Genomic DNA, 20,658 nt, shown 5'->3' with positions numbered 1-20,658 from the left:
TTCTTAAAAATATGCTATCTTTAATTTGGCCTTATTTATAAAAAATTTGATTGCTAGATTATTTTGAATGAGAAGAGGGGAAGACTGTATCCCAACAGAACACAAAGCAAATACTGGTTTCTATACTTTTTTAAATTAGGCCTTTTCACTAACATTCAAGACCGCCTTCTCCCAAATAAACTGAACACAATCCCAGCTACATCCAATGACCTCTAATCAAAACACTTGTTCTTAACTCCATACTACCAAGAAATAATTCCAGTATTAATGCAATTTAATACAGTATCCCAATCAATTTATTCATTTTTCAGGCCAGCTTGCAAGCAAAACTCCATTTTTGTGTAATTCATGAATGCTAACTGTTCTGAGAACGTAATTAAATAGGTGCAATAGACCATCTATCTGACACACTGAATGCAATGCCCAGCTCCTGTAGCAAAAAAGGAGGCATCAATGGAAGTTCTGCCAACATTGTCTCTCTCAGTCCAAGGGTGAATTCACAGTAGTCATCATCACCACCAGTCTCAGTGTATCCAGGTATTTTGGAACACAAGTTATGCTAAGTTTCATTAGTTTCTGAATTTACTACATATCTAAATTCACACATCTAATCAACCATTTTATAATAGTCACTCCTTGCATATTAACAGGGAAGTCCAGGGAATCGTTTTCCTAATGTGAAAAACAATTATAAGATTATTAACATTCATCCCGTTTAGGTCAGCTGTGGGGCTCTGCTTTGCTTTTGTTTACTTTTGCAACAGGTTTGTGGCAAGGTGTTGGCAGCGGTAGGGCTGCAGAGTGGCCTCTGTGAGAAGAGATGAGGGGTTGCCCCGTGCCGGACAGAGACACTTTCAACCAGCTCCACAATGGACCCACCACAACGGTGGGTCCACAAACAACACAGTGAGCATCAGTAAAGCTGATGGCACCTCTGTGAAGACATATTTAAGAAAGGGCAAAACACCAGAAAGCGGAGAAGCAAAGGGCAAAAAGGTGAGAAAAAGCCCTGTGAGCAGCAAGGTCAGTGAAGAAGAAGGGATAGGAGGCGCTCCAGGCGCTGGAGCGGATAGCCACACCGCAGCCTGTGGAAAGCACTGCGTTGGAGCAGGTGGATATGCCCTGAAGTAACTGTAGCCCATGGAGAGCCCATGCTGGAGCAGTTCCTGGAGCACCATCAAGCCCCTCAGTTCCAGATCCCAATTAAAAAACAGGAAAGAACACATGACACAACCCTGCCTCAAGTTCCCTGGGATGCTCTCATCATTTTCAGAGTCCCACAAATAATATTATCCATGGCTTCAGCTCATCCTGTATTTAGTTCTGTAATTCAGAGAGCTTCTCACATAGAAACAATGTGCTCACTTCTGTCCAGTTACTGCAATGATTACAAATTCCTGGATTTATTTTGCTATACACATACATGAAACAGTCCTTGGTAGGCAACTAACCTGTTAGCTACTGTAAGCACCTTCTAGCATCAGGGAACAGTTCTACAAGCCTTCAAAAAAATTGTGACACTGGGAGTATGAGTAGATACATGACAACATCTGAAGAGCCAACTGTTCATCGTTAGTCTCAGGATTTTTATTCATGTTCTGCAATTACTTGAGTTTCTGCAGGGCACCTGGATGCTTGCAAAACATACAGAATCTTAAAAGCGGACCCCGCTAAAGCCAGGCCAGATAGGACCACTGAACTGGTCCTTTCGCAAACTTCCACTCTAACCAACAAAACTTGTCTTTCTTCATGTTGGCTTAATTTCAGTAATACGTGAAATTTGGCAATTTCTTAGAGGCTCTCTTTGAAGAATTTATTTATAACCTGACAGGACTCCTGTAGTAGATTTGTCTCCGCTTTAATCTTTTCTCCTGAATCATGTAACAGACTGGAAGATGAAATATAGATGTACACAGATGCACAAATATATATTCACATGAACACTGCATAATACTGGCACATTGGGAAGCTCATGTCTCTGATGTGTGCACCTAAAATTGTTTCATATATTTAAGGTATGAAGATCCTACTGCCTCTCTCATCTATTCCTCTCATGCAGTTGTGGTTTCCTCATTCTTTCCTTAAAACATAACATTGTGTCAGTGAAGGTGGTGGCGTTTCTCTCCAAATATTCGATAGTATCTATGCACCATTACACAATATAGATCAAGCCCTCCTATTTTAGCAATTACAAAGCTATCACTTAATTTCATCATGATAGTTAACATTAACAGCACCACCAAGTTTTTCCTGGATGTTTTTAAATGAATAAAAATCTCCCTGAAAGTAATGAAGCTGGTACTGAATGTAAAGTTGTAATATGGTATCTAATTCATGTGCTTTCAACTTCACCATGATTTAATACATGCACATACAGAAATATACCTTCACAATGGAGTGCATTTGCTAGTAACCATATAGAACTTTTTTTTCCTTTTATTGCTGGTATCCAGTAGATTCTGTTTTCAGTTTAATGCCTTTTTGTACACTACAAAAGAAACATATTACTATTTCCCAAATCTCATTTATAATCCTTTCCCTTCATGCTCCTTCTTGCTGTTTTATCATTAATGTTAATATTCTGTTGACTCCTAAGAAGTAGAAACTTCCATTACTAAAAATGAATAAATGAATACTAAGAGAGCACTGTACTGCAAAGAAGGCAGAGTACACAGCCTGAATATAGTTCTCACTGCACTTCTATTGAGAAAGTACTAGTGATAGGTCAGGGATAGAAATGGCATTTGCTGGTATAACATAGGTCATATACTGTATGCTTACTTTTTCCTCCTAAGCTCTTTCAGTTTTAACACTTATATAAAAAGTCTAAAGCATACTGAAAAGTTTAAACCATAATCTAAATGACCAAATAGTGTACATATACCTAAAAAACACTGGTTAACACTGAGTAAACTCCGCTCCAGAAGATAAGCCACTGATCTCCTAACTATTTAAAACCAAAAAAATTTCCAGCCTTTTCACCATGCACACAGTACCTATGCCCACAAACAGCCTCAATGACTACATTTCAAATTATTTTAGAGACCTATTGTAAACATAGTAAGCTATATGAATTCTTTATTGGCCCAAATGCATATCGAGGTACAGCAGAATAATTTATATGCCCCTATTCACACTGTTCTGCATGTTTTCATATTGAAATTGCTTCGGAAGATTAATTTTTTAAAAAAGCACTGACAAATGAAAGAAAAATCTCCCTTCAATTCAAGCAGGATGTAACCTTTCTGCCTCTCTATCCCACCCCAGGCTTTTTGAGACTTGTCTGCCTCTCTGACTGCTTCTAACTGTTAAAATCGCTCTTGTTCCTTCTCAACCTCTCAATATTTACCACACAATACTTGCTTTAGCTGTAACATTTTTGCACCCGTGTTAATTTTAAATCCAGTGGCTCAATTTCTACTTTTTCCAGTCTTATGCTGTATCAAACAACATTGCACTTGCACATTCAGAAATCCCTGGAGGAAGGCGCAGAAAGCAAACTCAGGTTATCTGGTAGCACTTGCAAAGCATCAAACGGAGAAAGAACAATGTGTGCTGGTTAAAATAACAAACCTCTGCACTTGTTAAATGTCAACACTCAGAACAAGAACGAAGTATTTTGCCAATACTGTTTTACTATTGTATCCCAGTTAACACAGCGTTGCCATTGCTTGTAATAAGACACAGGCCTTGGATTAAGCTAACAACATCAGCATCAAGATTTGGTTTTGTTTGGCGTGCCTGGATATTTGCTTTAGCTGTTAAGAGCAGTTATCTAATGACCAGGTTACTATTACCTTTTTTTGCACTAGCTGTTGTTCAGTTTTTCACAGTTGCATGGCGTAACACCTTGTACTGGGCTTACATGGCAAGGTTTTGGTAGTAGGGGCATGCAGGGTGGTTTTGTCAGCTATATGTTTGTATCTTACAGATACCAGTAACAAGCACTTACTCTGTGAAGAATGATCTTCCAATAATGAGCAATCCAAATAATTACAGGCACTGGGACACACCAGAGACCCCAGGACTATGAACAACTCTGTGACACACTGGAACAGACTGCCCAGGGAAGCGGTGGAGTCACCCTCCCTGGAGGTATTCAAGGAACGTGTGGATGAGGCATTGTGGGACATGGCTTAATGGGCATGGTGGTGGGTTTTTTTAGTTGATGGTTGGACTTGGTGATCTTACAGGTCTTTTCCAACCTTAGTGATTCTGTGTGATTCTGAACTCAGCAATGGCCAGTTACTCACCATCAAGGAAAGAAACCTTTGGAGAATGGTAAAACCAGTTGTAAGGATAAAAGATGTCACGTGAACTTGAAATGAATGATAAAGAGCAAGGCATACAACATGTTAACAAACATATCAGAGAGATCCCAACTGGATTCCAGAATGAGGAGAAAGAAATCATCGTTAACATCAGACTCCTGCCAAGGAGTTGTGATACCAGGTTTACTGCAGTGCTACCACTCCCACGACTGACCTGAAGCCATTGAACTTCACAAGGGAGGCTGTGCAAGAGTGACTGATACATCAAAGAAAGGAGTAGGTACTAGGAGCTTTATGTACATTTCATTTTTGACTGTTTGAACCAGATGTGCAAGTATCACTGTAACTGGAATAATAAAAAAAATAAACTTTGATCAGACTGTTAAGACTTTAATTAGACTAACACTAAGTTCTTGTCTATGCATATAAAGCGTGGGCTTTGCCCACACTGATTGTGTCTCCTTTAAGTCTGAATATTAGTTGTCAATCATGATTTTTTTCCAGACCATTCGAATGCTATGTGAGCAAAAAACCAAACCTGAGTAATTTCTTATTGGTTCATACTGTTTTGTAAAGTTATAGAAAAATTGAAGTAAAACAAAAAATTACAAAAAAGTTATTGGAAATGATGGGTAATTTCCTGGGCAAGTTAAAATCCCAACTCTTAGGCTCTTTACCCCCTAAGTCAAACGGCCGTGTTCAGTTTTGCACTGAAATGACAGCTGCTAGCAACACCTCTATCAGGCAACAAGTGTAGAAATACACCAGCTGTTTGAATATTTAAAGTATTCTTTCACAGACTTCTGAGGAAAAGGTAAAAAGCTTGTTCATTTAAGAAGTGAAACTAGCTTTCTTCTCATTGGAATCCTGAAATTATTTTTTTCTTCCACTCTTCTTTCACTGACTTACACAGTTTTTTCACAACTCTCTCCATTTCCAATATGTATTTCTTTAAGCAAAGCTTTGCAACGTAAGATGTTCTCTCTATCCTCTTCCAGGTGACAGTATCCCACATGGACTGAAAATAGTACTATAATAAAGATGGTGATGAAAAAAGAAAGCACGACAAACAGCAAGAGGTAGACATTTCTATGCAGAAAGGATTTTCTAGTACCAAGGAAGAGAAGGAAAATGGCAACAGGTTAAGTTCAAGAAGGAAGGTGAAGTTCAAAAGAATAATATGCATATGCTAATTTATGTTGTTTCTTTAAATTATGTATTTGCTACTTAATCGGTTTTTCAAGATACCTCCAGCAAATACAATAAAAACTATGCAATTATACATGCCAAGAAGTTTCAGGAAGCCTGACTGAAAGGGCGAGAGAGGATGCTGAAGATTGCTGTTATGAAGAAAAGATGATATAAGATTGATAAAAAATAACACCATGTTAAGTGGTACAGAATCAGCCAACGTAATGCAACATCACCTGTGAAGAAGGCTCATTCATGTTAAAGACTTGCATGAGTATTTAGTTTACTGCTTTTATTTCAGTTCAGATCCATTTAAGAATAACTGGTGAAATATTATTTTTAAATGAGAGTAGTATGTCCTCTGTTTGAAATTAAAGCCACAGGTGCTACACAGTTGCTCTAGTTCAATAACTGTTGTTATATACTATGAGGCCTGATCAAAATGGCATAGTAACAAGATTCATCTATCGTCTCTTGTTTGTAAAAAAAGATATTAGCAGGAAAACTTTAAGATACCAACGGCACAAGCACCTTCATATCTTACCTGGTAAGGGTGGGTGTAGAGACTACATCCTCGGGTGAATGAAGTCAATCCTGGGTAAGGGAACACTGAAGCAACTAATAGTGGTGACAGGGTTTGTGGTGAACTCTCCAGTTTGCTTCTGATTTCTTGCTTAATAAAGCCATAAACCAGGAATTACTGCCCCACTTTGGACAACAACAGCTATCCACTCAAGTAGCACAGTGACATCCAGCAAACACAATATTCACTTTGCTCACATGTATCAGTGCTGTCTTACTAATGTCTCTTAGAAGCTGCAGTACTCAGAAAATAAGATAAAAAGTAGAGTAAAGCTATGATTCTAATCAATTCAAAAATCAGAGTGTACATTTTTAGGATGAGCTCTCCTATTTCCTGGGATAAAGCTGGGTAAATTCTGACCTTGTAAGAGCTTACCAAATTCCCTGAGGAAATCTCTCTTGAATCACACATGAAAATGACATACATAATTACGAATATTCATCAAATAGAGAACATATTGAAAGGTGCTGACCCTGTATTCACAATTGGTGCAAAAGTATTATTACTGGAAGACAAAAAAATGCAGGTTTTAAAAAAATAAGTTTCCTTAAGTTTCCAGATCTTGAAGACATATTTTTTCAATCTCAGAGACAAGCATCACTGAAGTATTTTCACACTTGTAGTGAATCACCAATGGATGATTAATTATACAAAATGGTAAGAATAATTGAGTTTTATTTCCGATAATAACTTTATGATAGCTTACTAATAATTTATTCGTAGATATATTTAATAATGAAGATATTACTGCCAAAAAAGTCATGTTTGACTGTTGATAATACAAATATTATATTAAGTAGTAGCATTTTGCCAGTAAGGGTAACTTGCAGCTCATTTCACATACAGCAGTATTTAATTAAATCCATAAGTGCAGAGTGTCCAGATGTTGTGTTCTAATTTAACAATGATGGAACCAATGAGATGCTGATAGGTTTGTAAACTAAGCCTTCAGAACATGGAGAATTCCACTGGGCCTTTAAAAAAAAAAAAAAAAAAGAAAGAAAAGAAAAAGAAATGAAATGAAATCTTAAAGATGCATGGTTTGATGGCAACACAAAGTTAAATGAAAAATGATCATTTCTGCTGTATGCAGTCATGCAGGCAGCATGTAATAATAAAGCTTCTTTCACACCAATGATCAATGTAACAAGGAATTAAGTGACAATGCATACAAAACCAGAAATATGACTTGTCAGCTTCTGCATGACACAGTTCTAGTTAGAAAACAGTTATGTACAACAGATGTCATGTTTGTACAGGAAAAAGGTCACCAGAATGAGCTAGTTTATGCTAACAGAGGGAACCTACATGTAGCATGCACACAACATGAAAATATCACATTATGACAAAAGTGCGTAAGTAGGTCATTCTGCATTAACAAGCACTCATTCTAAATGTACTAATATGACAAAAAACACCCATGTTGCTTTCTGATACAGTGGTTACCCATGCCTCATTTCTAAATTTTGCTTGTTGATCTTTTCTTCAAGGTGAATCCAAGTTTTTATCATTTTTAAGAAAATATACTCAAAGTCTATTGCAAAACGTTGCTATATTTGAGAATTTCTGATTGTTATTGAATGTACTTTACTAAATTCTCAGTTCATTCTTTTGAACAAAATTCAAAAGATTTTAGTGGTGCTGTGATACTCCCAAACCATTCTCTGGCCTTACAAATAAGATGCTGCTAGTATTCAGCATAATGCATGAACAGAGTCAGCAAGGTATAATAATCTAGTAGGACAAGGATGGCTTTTTAATTTCAGTCAAATAAAAACTATTGAAAGGTCTTGTTTGTCAGTGTCCTCCTCCTTTCTATTCTTAGCCTAACAGGTCAGAGTGGATGTAGTAAAAACATGTTATTAATTCTAGGGATAACTGCTCATTTAATTGATACTTAGAGATGTCATGAACTGCCCGGTAGCATCTTTAAGACAGAAACAACTGTAACATGCTGAAAATATACTACTACAATAACATTTTGGTAAGCTATACTCACTTATAAGTTCTACACAGAAATTAAAGTAAAAATGAGAAATGAGACAAAATGCCTACATGGATATGCTTAAGAGAAAAAGTAAACTTCCGGAGAACTCTAAGGAGAAGACAGTGATGGAGCTAAAGCAGAAAAAGTGTGAAAAGCACTATGTTCAAAAAAAGAATATCTAGGATGAGTAAGTACGAATAACTAAACACTCTCCTTTCCTTCTTCCCCTTCTTCTCTCCCCACCCCAAGACATCTAAGCAAAAGTTAGTAAGTCTGGTCAATATTTCTAAGTACTTCATATTTTCTTGCACTTTAAAAGCAAGATAGCAACAGCATAACTGCAGATACAAAGACAGAGGAAGTTTATGACAGAGAAATGTAGAGCAAGTAGAAGATGGTAAACTTAACAGGCAAGAGAAACATTGCACTGTTATTGCAGAGTATATTACAGGAAAACAATATTTTTAAAGACACAGAGACTACAGTGTTATATTAAGATCTGGTCTACAAGGAAACTCAGCTATTTTATCATCAAGCCACATATTAATACAAATATTTAAACAGCACACAGTTTATTTATACAAGCAGCCAGAAGCCAACTGGCATTCCACAAATCAAAACTGAAGATCTTTCATACTAATTGAGCACCACTACAGAATGTAAATTTTACTGTTCTTTATTCCTAGAGATGGGAAATTAAATGCATAATACCTATTGATAATCAGCCACAGAATTAAAGTGATTAGTGCAAGCCTGTCTTTTCCATACGGCAAGTCTTGGTTTCTGTCCCAGAACCCAGTTACTTTTGAAGTTCGTTTATGTGAAAACCTGTATTACTTTTTGTATAGCACCACAGACACCAAGCCCTCAGCACAAGCAGGCATCCTCTTGCAAGTTCAGCACTGGTAGCTTGAACTGTTTATCCCCATAGTGAGCAGTACTAGGTGTAACAATTCATTCACATTCATGACTTCGTGGCTAAATGGAATTCAAACAGCATGTACCTAGGGGTTTGATGGTGAGGCAAAATGTTTAGTAAGGGTTGGTGGGAGACAATCATTAAAACCCAAAAAGCTTCAGCACAAATTCCGCTATTAATGGATGAAAAGTTTGACAGAATTTGCACAAGTAGGACATCCTAAAAGACACCTAGATTTTGAAATGGTATTTTGAAATTGTGTACTAAAAAAAGGAAATTGGACATGAGGACACGAGAAAATGATTGCTAGAGGAAGTAGTGGGAAAGGAATTAGCATGCCAAGAACAACCTGGATATCCAGCTATGAACAGGTATACAGAAGTACAAGCAAAGCAAAGACTGAAATTGTTAATGGTTTATTTTATTTCTAAAGGTACTTATTTTTTTTAAATAATTTTGCATTAGAGAAAGGTATATTGTGCACGAGTTTGCATTACTTCACCGTATAAGTTAGAAAACAAACTCAGAGAGAAAATAAGAAATACATGGAAATAAATAATCTAGTAGTAACATACAATAGCAGGTCAACATCAGTCTCCAAAGCAGGGCGGGGAGGCAGAAGCAGGATGTATTTTCTGTTTTAGGTGGCAAAATGCAAATCATTTCACACTGTAACGAACTATGCAATACTGTGGGGAGGAATATATTTAGATTAAACTGGTAAGTTCGAGAAGTTCAAGTACTTTAGCATTCTGTTCCCCTGACTTCCTCAAGTAGAGGATACAATGCAACACGCTCCCTCACAGCATCCATAAACCATGCTGGCTGGCTGCCAGGGCGAATGAGGAGCATAGAAGGGAGGTGGAGGGGAACAGCTAGACCATCCACCTCCACGTCTTCCACTCCCTCCTAGTGAAACACAGAGGCTTTGCAGAAAGCAGTGCCCAGGCTTTGTGAGGGAAACAGAGGCATGCTGTACAAGGTAATGTACAGCAAGCTACAAAACAAATACCCTGAAAATGCATTAGTATGGATACCTAATAATTTTAATATTGCATGGTAGTACAGGTGTTTAGAGTCAGTGCCTACTTGTGCATCACACAGCACTGTTGTAAACGCAATGCTGGTGATCACCAAGGAAAGGTAATTTTTGTTTGTAGCTATGCAAATCAAACAGTAAGCAGATTGGGAGCAATAGCACATAAGTTTGTTGTCTGAGACTCTAGAAGCACAATAGAAAATGTAAGGACCACTAAACCGGAAAGGATTCTCATCAAATGGGGAACGAGTTAAGGACCAGTCCAAAACCTGTTTACATCAGCTTTACTCTCCATATGAAAGACAAAGAACAAACAGAATAGCAGTTCTGAGATATGAAACCTATAATATCAGCACAAGGCAAACACAGAAAAGACACTGTAGAAATCATGTCAGCTCTTAGGAATTTCTTACTCTGTGCAGAATAAAATTAAGTACAAATTCTTTTCATCCAAAGACTGACAAAGTTTGACAAGGCAGTGCTGAGTCAGACTTCTTTTGGTGACAGAAATAGAGAACTGTACTGTACTGTGATTGTTTAACTCTGCTTTCGAGACACATTTTAATGAAAACTCATTAGCAATGGCACATGCTGCAGAGTGTTTCTATGATGCCTGCATGATACTTTGGACTACCTATTTAGCTAGCAGCCATTACTAGAGTTGCATCGCTTAACATGATCTTGTAATCAGTCGTAATGCTAGTTGACTGTACCTATTCATCTTCCGGTCCATTTTAGTAACCTGATTGACACGGAAGAAATTATTCCTTGATCTCTCAATAAAATAAGGCTTTGCAAAGAAAGGCAGGTGAAGGAGGTTAAATTGGCATTGATTATTTAAGACACATTATTCATTTATTATTTAGCAGTCTCCCACATCAATCTGTTGCGCACATGGCTCTTTCTGAAAGACTCCCAACATGTTTTAAATGATTCTCAGTACACATATTGCAAACCAGAATAAATTTAGGACTATCATATGTTGGAGATACCTTGACATTCTGCAGTAGAAAGCAATTAGCTTTCTAAGAAACCTGGATTACTTTCTAATGTCTTCCCTTGAACATACACAGCAGCTGGCTTGATATTTTACTTTCAATTTAGTCAAGTAGTGAAGGGGTCATGCTAATCACTTAAGGAAACTGTAGCATATCTGATCATGGAAGACCTTTTTGCTCCTTATCAAAAGTTATTTTAAACTTTGTGTTTTAATTCCATAATAAAGTTTTGTATTAGATCATTCTAATACAGAAAAAAGATTAAGCAGTGTGCTTTCCCATTCAAACAGTTCTTTATGAGAAATGCTATCTTTACTGCTACAGACTTTAGCTTCCACTTGTTTGCTAATACAGTAGTCTAAAGCAGTTTCAGTTGAAAAATCTCAGTGTGCTCCATGGGAGAAAACAGAGAAATCTATCAGAAGTATTATCCAACAATTGACAGGTATTGCAGGAGATTGCATGATCCAAACTTTGCTGTTCATCTTGATAGCCAGAATCTGACTGTAACTATGTTATATCCACTAACATAAAATACACTTTATTAACTTCCATTCTGGTAAGCTCTCAAATACTTACCCAAAACACTCAGTCAACACCATTTAAACTTTTTCAGAGCAGCTCCACAGAGACAATAACATTTCTTCCCTTTGAAACATTGCATTTCTTCCTTTTTGACTCATTCCTTCTTAATATAGACTAGCCTCTAGCCTTTTTTCATTACTGCACATGCTACAGATGAAAGGATTCATTCCTTATCTAAGTCAAAGTCAGAACTTCCATTTACTTTTAACGATGCATCTAAACAAATTCCGAGGCTAAGTCTCTCAACTACTGGAGACTTTGTCCAGAAGCCAAACAAAACAGACCATTGCTTTCTTTTGGGGCCTAACCTGTCACAGGTTTTTTTGCACGGCAAAATAGGCAAATATTAAGTTTATACAGTGAAATTAAATAATACGAAAGAATAAACCAAACTATTCACAGAAGCACTAACTTAAGGATTTCTGAAATACTATATTCTGGAGTGTATATCAATAGTTGTATAACATCGATGAATTAATGCTACACAAATTCCTGGCAACACTTTCATCCAACTATTGGTAGCTTCTAAAGTTGCATTAAGGAAAAATAAAACAGGTGACTTTTGTTTGTTTGTTTTTGGAATTACAGCAGCAAATTTGTAGTGATGACGGAATGAACTTAAATTTTCTGCTTACCTATTAAACTAGGTATCTTAAGTATTCAGCGTATGCTATTCTCAGAATGTGACTAGTGGGGTGAAAATTGTGTCTTGCATTCTCTGACCTGTTTTCTGTTTTTCTAGTTAATCTAATTCTACATTAGCACAATATTCTTGTACTTATACACACTTACAGACATCCTGAATGAAATGATGTACAGATACTACTTGCCAGGGTTACAACTTGCTTTTTAAAATCTTGTATAAAAGCAAAGAATACAAATGTAATTGCCACTTGGTTTCAACGGAAACACAGTTGAACCTATCATTACATGTAATAGCTGCACAATCTAATAAATAATTGACCAAAAGTTTTTAACAATATTATGAGAAGTGTTAACACTATTTATTTGCACATTCTTCTTCACTGAATTCCCTACGTGATGGTCATAGTAAGCATGTCTTATACCTGTAGATTCAACTTTCTCTGTAATCAATTCCTTGTAATGCAATTTTCACAAGTGCTCTGTACAAGATAAATACAGGTGGATGTGTTGTTCCATACAAAAACATTCCACATTTCCTTTTGTCCTTGCATTGCATCACCCTATATAAGAAAAGATATGATTGCAACCATGACATGGTAAAGGCATTTTACCAGGGAAGGTTGAAAAATGTGTTCCACTAACATTGAATAGAATGCTGCTAAAGAAAAGGATTTTTTAGAATTATTGTTATTGTTAATACCCAGATCTCAGCCAGAAAACTGTATCTGTTTGGGGGAGGGTGTTCTAATTTTATTGCAGAATTGGCAATCATCTACTTTACTGACAGAAGACCGTCCCCCAAACTCCAAGGGAATACAGACTGGAAAAAGGAGAAAAGAAACAAAACTGTTAACAGCCATGCATCTCTGCAGCATGAGATACCACATATTTGATTTGGAAGAGAACAACCAAATGCATAAATCACATCTGTTTAAAAACAAACCAAACCAAACCTACAAATTGCTTATTCTCATTTTTAGCGGAAGACTTTTATTTAACATCTAAGATGTAGTAAAGTAGCTGTTAAAGATAATTAGTCCAAGAAGAAAGGGATATAGCATTGCAACATACAAAAATGTTTTCAAGTATTTTTGAATATTACGGGAATTTCACGATTAATATAAACACCTCACAGTTTCAGTAAACAGACATCATTTCACAGACACAGTAGAATATAACGGTTCATATTTGGCAACCCACGAACAAGAAATTAGTGCAGATAGGTACACTGAGTAAAGTACTGACTCATTTGCCCTAAATAAAAAAATACTCAAAAAAAACCCCCCAACCCACAAGTGTCGAGTAATACATATAAATATAATAACTACATTTTTGCCCAAAGTATTTTACTTTTTTTAAAAAAAGTTAGTACTCCTAGCTTGAATCAGCTTAAAAGACAGTCTGAAAAATCACCAAAGCGTAGTTTGCTTCAAGAACTTTTCAGATTAAAATGTGAATTTTTTATGTTTCTATCTTCAGAAGACTATCCACAGACTCAGAAGACAGAATTTAATGCTCCACTGATACAAAATATACTGAAAGGAAAGTTTCAAAACCTGCTTTAATTCCAGTGTTCTTTTTATAAATTTGAAGCAGCATGTTGATATACACCAATGCAAAACCACAGACTTATTTTGCAGAGCAGTCTTTGGTAAGAAGTATTCTTAGATTTTGCTCAAACCACAGAACAGAACTGTGCTAAATATTCCACATCGTGACATTGTTAATCAAAAATTATTCAAGAAGGCTCACATAAACAAGTGAATCTCTTATACATATTCAACCAATGTCCCACAGACATAGTACTTTCATTTAAAAATAAGGGGAAAAAAAATATACTTCTACAGTTAAGGCATCTTCCTTGACTACGTTCTGGCATGAGGATACATACTACTAATTCATCTTCTAGCAGAAATTCTGACAGATGCTCTTCAGGAAACAGAATTTTAACATCACTTGGCAAAATTGTATTTATTCCATTATCTTCTAAAATTCAAATATTGTTTGGACAGCATATGGTGATTATAAACATAATAACCTCATTAAATTGTCAATAAGTGTGTAAGTGAATACTGAAGAAAAAATTACAATCCACTAATACATACCTCTCCACATTCACTTATGCTAATTCTCAGTTCTTTGTAAAGCATAAAATTAATAGGGCATTGGTATGCTGGCAGGTAGCTGTAATTATCTTCTCATGTTTCAGAAGGTATTTTAGAATTGTTTAAGAGCAATGGATGACTGGTGTTCCAGTAAATCCCACTAAATCAATGCATGGACACAACAGCAGCAGAAGCAAACAGGCTGACAGAAGTCTAAACACCCACAAAGATGATAAAAAATACTGTTCAATACAGCTACTTACATCATGGCCTACGAGTTCAGTCTGCGTGGATTTATCTGCTTGGGAAGCAAGAGCCTTCTGAAAGCACTGAGCCTTTTCCTGTAAAACAAAACAACATATCATAGGTGAGTCATGTTTTTCCTCACTGGGCTTTGCAGCTACAAATACTCAGGTAAGTTCAAAACTCATGCATGGACAGCTGTTCAGAAACAGATTTATTATGCCACTGTTCTCACTGGGAGGTTGATTTCCTTACTGTTATTTCCTTTTATCAACTTATATTTCTCTTAAATGGATAGTGGACTCGGAAAGTCCAACTATGCGGTAGAGTTGGGCCCAGAAGAAGGATGTCACTGAAGTGTTGATGCAAAGTAATCTTCTTCCAGAGCAGATACAAGTACAAAGCACCGAGCAGCAGCAGTGACTCTTGCAAACATCAGCACAATTCCAACAGCAAAGAAACCATTTTTTTAAAGAAACGTTAAGGAACATGCAAACTCCACTGCAGATCACAACACTGAGGCGACTTCCCCCTTGCCTGACGCAAACATGTTAGCAAAGCCTACATATTTTTTGGGTATTGTCCTGATTTCTGCTTTTCCCATCCTTGTCCCTTTGTACCTCAATCATTTTTGGAACTGTGGTGTGGAATCTCTGGAACAGGCTTGAGCAAAGAAATCTGGCTGCTTTGACACAATTATGCTTCACCAAAAAGAAGCACGTTGATAATCCATTTGAAACTCATCGCTAACTAGAAATGTTGATCCTCATCAAGCCCTTACATATACTATATTATTTTCCAGGAGAAAGTATGCGATAAAACAACTGTAAATAGGTGGGATAAGGCAGGAAAAGGCACACAGGAGTGGAAGGTTCCATGAATAGAGAACACAAAGTCATTTACTGGACTGATTTATGTCTTCCTATCTACCAATTCAGTTTTATTTTTCAGCTATATCTATACAAAATACTTACCTTTGACTCAAATTCCTCAAGACGTACAAAAGTATGTTTTAATGTTACTGACAGGTATGTATTACAGTAAAACAGAATCTGTGCAAATTGAATGTCAAGTTAATTGAAGCTCAAATTGAATGAATCTCATTTTTTTCTGAAATAAAGACATAGAGATGTTATTATTTTCAGCTATTGTCTGAGCTGTGTTTTCCTTTATAAGTATCTCTTCTACATATTCTAAAGATCAAATGTTACTCATTTCAAGGCAAGATGCACATCACTACATTAAGTGAATTTTGGCCAATAGCATGTAAACAGCAGGAAGAAGACAACACCTAAATGACCCTATCTCCAGTATTTCAACTCTTGAAATACTGGGGGGCAGGCTGGGGCGGGGGGGCGCGCGGAGGGGCAGGCAGGCTGGGGGCAGAGAGCAGAATTCAGACCGATCAATTCACTGGTATGAGACAACTTGAGCCAAAACTTGCTGATGTAACTACTGAGTTAGAACTGAATTCATAGCAAAGGTAATCTCATTTCCGGCAGAAAAGCTTCATCTTCTCAAGGTTTGAATTTACTAGTCCACTGCCCACAGCATTTTTACGTGTTTAGAAAACAGACATTGTTATATATCTGCTTTCTTATTTAGACAGTAACATTTTACTGCTCAGAAGCTCCATGAATTTTCTAGTTAGAGACACAGAGACTGAGCATTCAAGTAACATCATGATTGGACCAAAACCAGTATTAAACTGTGTATCTGATCAAATTTAACATTTGCATACTTTCTCTGTGGATTCACAAACACCTATTTTGAAGTAACTGGGAAAAAAAAACAGAAGAAATCAAAACCTTCTTAAGGCAGCCAATTAATTCAGAAAGCTGGGAAGGTTGGAATAATCAAATCTATTTCTTTCTGTGAGCTGCTCATTTATCTGCGTATATGCAGTGAGATCCAAGTTCTGATTCCACACTATCGTCTTTACCGGAAGCAGAAGTTAGACGTCCATGTTGACAAGTAGTCTTTTCTTTACTCTACAAAAAGAGTACTTTGAATTGTGTTGATGCGAAACAACCTTCATAATATGAATTATTTTCAAAATTATTAAATACAATAAGAATGCAGTGTATTTTCTCTTATTTCCAGGGAGTGCTGGAGTTTGCTGACTCCATCAAATGTCTGCAAAAAGTTTAAAATCACAGACATAAATATATTTTCCATGCAGTAATGTAGACAACTTATGGTTTGTCACAAAACAGCATCCTACTGGAAGAGGTAACTTCATCTCAGTTATGTTTCCCTAATTTGCACTACTTAATTTCTAGAATTCTTGTTGCCAAAGTAGCTGTTCCAAAACACATAGCTTTGTTTATGAAATAATTTTGGTAATATTAAAGGTATTAGATATCAAAAACCACTATAAAATGTTCTTTCCAATATAAAAACACTTCTTAAAATGATATGTTGATACTTCAAATACAATTTCATGCTGCATTGACTTATCAATAGACAAGACTTTATAATGAACTAATGTGACAATATGCTGGAAAAAAAATGTTACACTGTAATGTGAATTTTAGATCGATAAAGTATAGCATACTATACAAAGCAAGCTAAATGCAAAACTTCAGTGTCACTGTTTCTGTAAAAGTGTAGCAGTTCTTCACAGAAAAATACATATTAATCCTACTCTACACCAAAAGAAGTATAAACTGACACTTTATTTTACTACGTAATAAACTATTGTAAATATTTGGCAACATTTGCTGGATATTTACAACACTGTCTGCTTTTGGCCACAGATACACTGTTCCTATCCATGTACAGCACAGCATTTCAGACACAGATCCCAGCTCCCGGGTACAACCAAAAACCCTCTGCAGGTAGGTCATGTTCTCCAATAAACAAAGACTGCTTACAGGACATTTGCACCTTTGACCAAATACTTTCGTTTAAAAACTTTACTAAGAATAGTCACTTTAAAAGAATTGATGTCCAGGTATTAATTAATTTTGCTTTTGCAAATGTGTTACCTAGTATGTTGTTTGATATGTCTGAGTCTGCATAATTACTGTGGTCTTTGGCATTGGAACAGACAACAACCCAGCAGTGCTGCCACAAATATGAGAGCCTGTAGCACTAAGTGAGAGGCAGTCTGAGAAGGAAGGCAATCCTTTTTATTTACTTTTTATTAAGCGAACTAATACAAACGGGAAAGACTGACAAACTTCCAGATGCCCAGGTACTGCAAAAGGACTTCTGGAACTCAATACCTGTCCCTTTTTCTCAATGACAGCAAATCAGCCAAATAAAAGATCTTTACAAGCCAAGTAGCATGCTTTAACATTAATTCATAATAAAGAAATAAGTTACCTGGATGTACATTCCCATAGCAGCCTTCAATTGCCACCGTATCATTACTCCTAGAGACAGTTACTGTTATAAAGTAACATTTTAAAGCAATTTTTCAAGTTCTGAAACTTTCTTGAGACCTTCCTGCCATTTTAAAACACCAAAGTTATCTTCTTTCAGAGGCTTCCTAGTGAAATTGAATAATTAGTGACTTTTTCCATATGTGACCCACTTTTCATACCACTAACTGCACATGATGCACCATATCACCTTCTCCCCAACTACCAAAAAGCTTCCAAAAGTTTTTTTATAAGTCTATGTTGAAGAATTTTGAGAAAATCAAAACCCAGTATAAGGTGCTTCCTTAATGCCCCCATTTTTCTTTTGAGATATTTCACAGAATCACAGAAGGTAAAGTTGTCTCATCCTCCTGCTTTCTGCCCTTCCACTGCATGTATCTGAGAGGAGTCAGCTCCACCTTCTCTCTAAGATATTAGGTAGTAAAAAGACTGCAAATAGATCCTTCTTTATCCTTCTTCTTTTCAGGGTAAACAAAACAGGTGCCTTTGCCTCCCTAAAGACCAAGAAGGGACCAAATTATTTATTTCTAAAATATTTTTAGGGTCAGACAAAGTAATTCTAGGTGACTTTTTAAGACAGAGCATAAATGAACAACTTCTCTTACCGTTCTGTGTGTTGTTATGCCCTCTTATTAAAATAAATAGCATTAAGAGTACACTTGCAAGGTGACAGGGATAAGAGCTTGAAAAATTCTCATTCCCTGGGTTTATCCTAATTAGCGAAAATGGAAGAAAAGCTGCTGACAATTTTTAAGTCAGGTAACTCATAGCAACACTGCCAGCAACATTCTTTGCAACCCCTCTGTCTCATGTACGTGTGTGTGAGAGAGTGGGTGTGTTGGGGGGACAAAGAGATAAAAACTATGTGGAAGGACATTTTCTCCATCATTTGCAATTGCTTAAATTACTGAGATTACTAACTGAAGTATTTCAACAGCCTTAGTGAAAAGCTTTAGACCATGATCAATAGAACTATTCCTTCACATGGGAATAAGTTCACATACAGTTTATATCTCAAACTACCTCTAGTACAAGTGTCACTGTTTATATTCTTATTATTTGATTACTACATTTGTAATAAGTCACCAAGAGGTGCTGAAATAGGAAGATAACACACATCAGCTGATCACATGCATGTAAAACAATTACAAACAAAAGAGAGAAGTGAAATATAAGAGAAAACGGTGAGTGAAAAATGGGCTTAGTCTTCACCACTGGAAGACAGCTACTAGACAAAGAGTAGTCAGTTACTGCCAGACTACTTATATTTAGGGAGTCAGTATGGGTTAATACATCTTGAAATATATGACTGGCTTTTTACAATATTCCTTCTCTGAACAGAAGAGTGTTAATACAATTTTCATAGCTTTGACTGTGAACAGGTCAAAGTTATCTTTTGTGACCATTCTTTTACCCAATTCCCTATCAGTGACAGCAGTGACAACTTGTGGTGCTTTGTTTAATTGCAGACTCCAAAAAGAAAATGCTTGAAAATTACCTTAAATTGTCATACTAAATCAAACAGCAAACCTTACCATTCCAGCTGTATCGAAGGAATCAGAAGTCTGTTAGCCAGTACAGCTGTGGCTTTTGTCACTAAGGAATCTATTTTGTCTAGTTGATAACATATTAAAGATTTTTTTTCCTAACAGCTGTTTCACCTTTATTCTTACTTAGATTAAAAAAATCTCACAACTTAACTTTTTGCCTTCAAATCTCCTTATGCTCAAACAACTCAAGCTCTCTCTGTACAGATCTGTACAGATTATTTTACGACTTTATGACGACAAATCTCTTTTATTTGGGTTTTCTCTCAGCATACATCCAAAACAGCCTACAATTGTCAGCATCAGCACTGAAGTCAGATTTACAACTTTCATGCATTTGTTTGCCTTGCTTCAGGCATCTACTCCACTGCGAATAACAAATTATGTTCGCCACAGAATTGGGGGAGAAAAGCTGTTCTTCAGAAGACTTACAAAAATGCAAAGTCTTTTAATTCTGATGTACTTTGGGATTAAATTTAATCAACAGCAGCAGTTGGGCGGTGAGAGCAAAGGGATAACAAGTAGTACAAAAATCTGCTCTCTAACATCTATTCTATCTAATTTGCAGCTACAATAAGCTACAGAATTGACTATATGACAGCTATTTCCACAGAAATTAAGTCCCTATTGGTTTGAGTCTCAGTTTGGGAAGAAAACATAACATATACAGCATAGCTCTAGTGATCAGCTGTGGTACAGCTGAATCACATCACACTTGAAAACACTTTGTGAAGCCCAGCAAGAAGGCCAGCTGTCTCTCGAGCATAGGCTAAGGAAACAGCTACAGTGTGGCTCAACAGGTAAAGTACTAAGAACTAAGGTGCTAAAAAGCCACAACAAATTTAGAGGCATTACTCTGGAGTCACAGCAGCGAATGGGTGCGATCATCCACAAGGGCAGCGGCCCGTGGTTCAGGAGAAAAACAAAGGAGAACTTGGTAGGAATGCACCCAAATATGCAGAAACAGAGGTTTCCTTGAGGGTTATAGTTCTGTGACATCACTCTAAATAACAAAGACCAAAACGACACGGAATTTCAGTGAACGTTTCATAGTTTTCACATAGGACTCATACAAACCAAAATAGTTTTTCAGTTATTACATTATAATTTCTTTCGTAAAACACAAAGGCAAAGTCCTATGCATATAGTAAGTATG

The 20,658-nt window shown here is 36.5% G+C and overlaps 1 protein-coding gene across 2 annotated transcripts in view; it reads right to left on the bottom strand.

Moving 5' to 3' along the window:
* The window catches only part of CCSER1 (coiled-coil serine rich protein 1), a 641,220-nt gene that overhangs the window by 253,012 nt on the left and 367,550 nt on the right, over window positions 1-20,658 (bottom strand). The window contains exons 8-10 of one of the 2 annotated variants that reach the window (XM_059818130.1): window positions 14,577-14,664; window positions 10,041-10,057; window positions 6,939-7,013 (exon numbers count right to left, since the gene is read on the bottom strand). In XM_059818130.1, coding sequence (XP_059674113.1) covers window positions 6,939-7,013; window positions 10,041-10,057; window positions 14,577-14,664 — 180 coding nt within the window. Of the gene's footprint in view, window positions 1-6,938; window positions 7,014-10,040; window positions 10,058-14,576; window positions 14,665-20,658 lie in introns of those variants that run through there. The other variant, XM_059818129.1, reaches the window with a different exon arrangement.

The sequence above is a fragment of the Gavia stellata genome, chromosome 5, assembly GCF_030936135.1.
Source record: "Gavia stellata isolate bGavSte3 chromosome 5, bGavSte3.hap2, whole genome shotgun sequence".
Taxonomy (NCBI): Eukaryota; Metazoa; Chordata; class Aves; order Gaviiformes; family Gaviidae; genus Gavia; species Gavia stellata.
The sequence above is the reverse complement of the archived record's forward strand: the minus strand, read 5'-3'. Positions and strand labels throughout refer to the sequence as shown.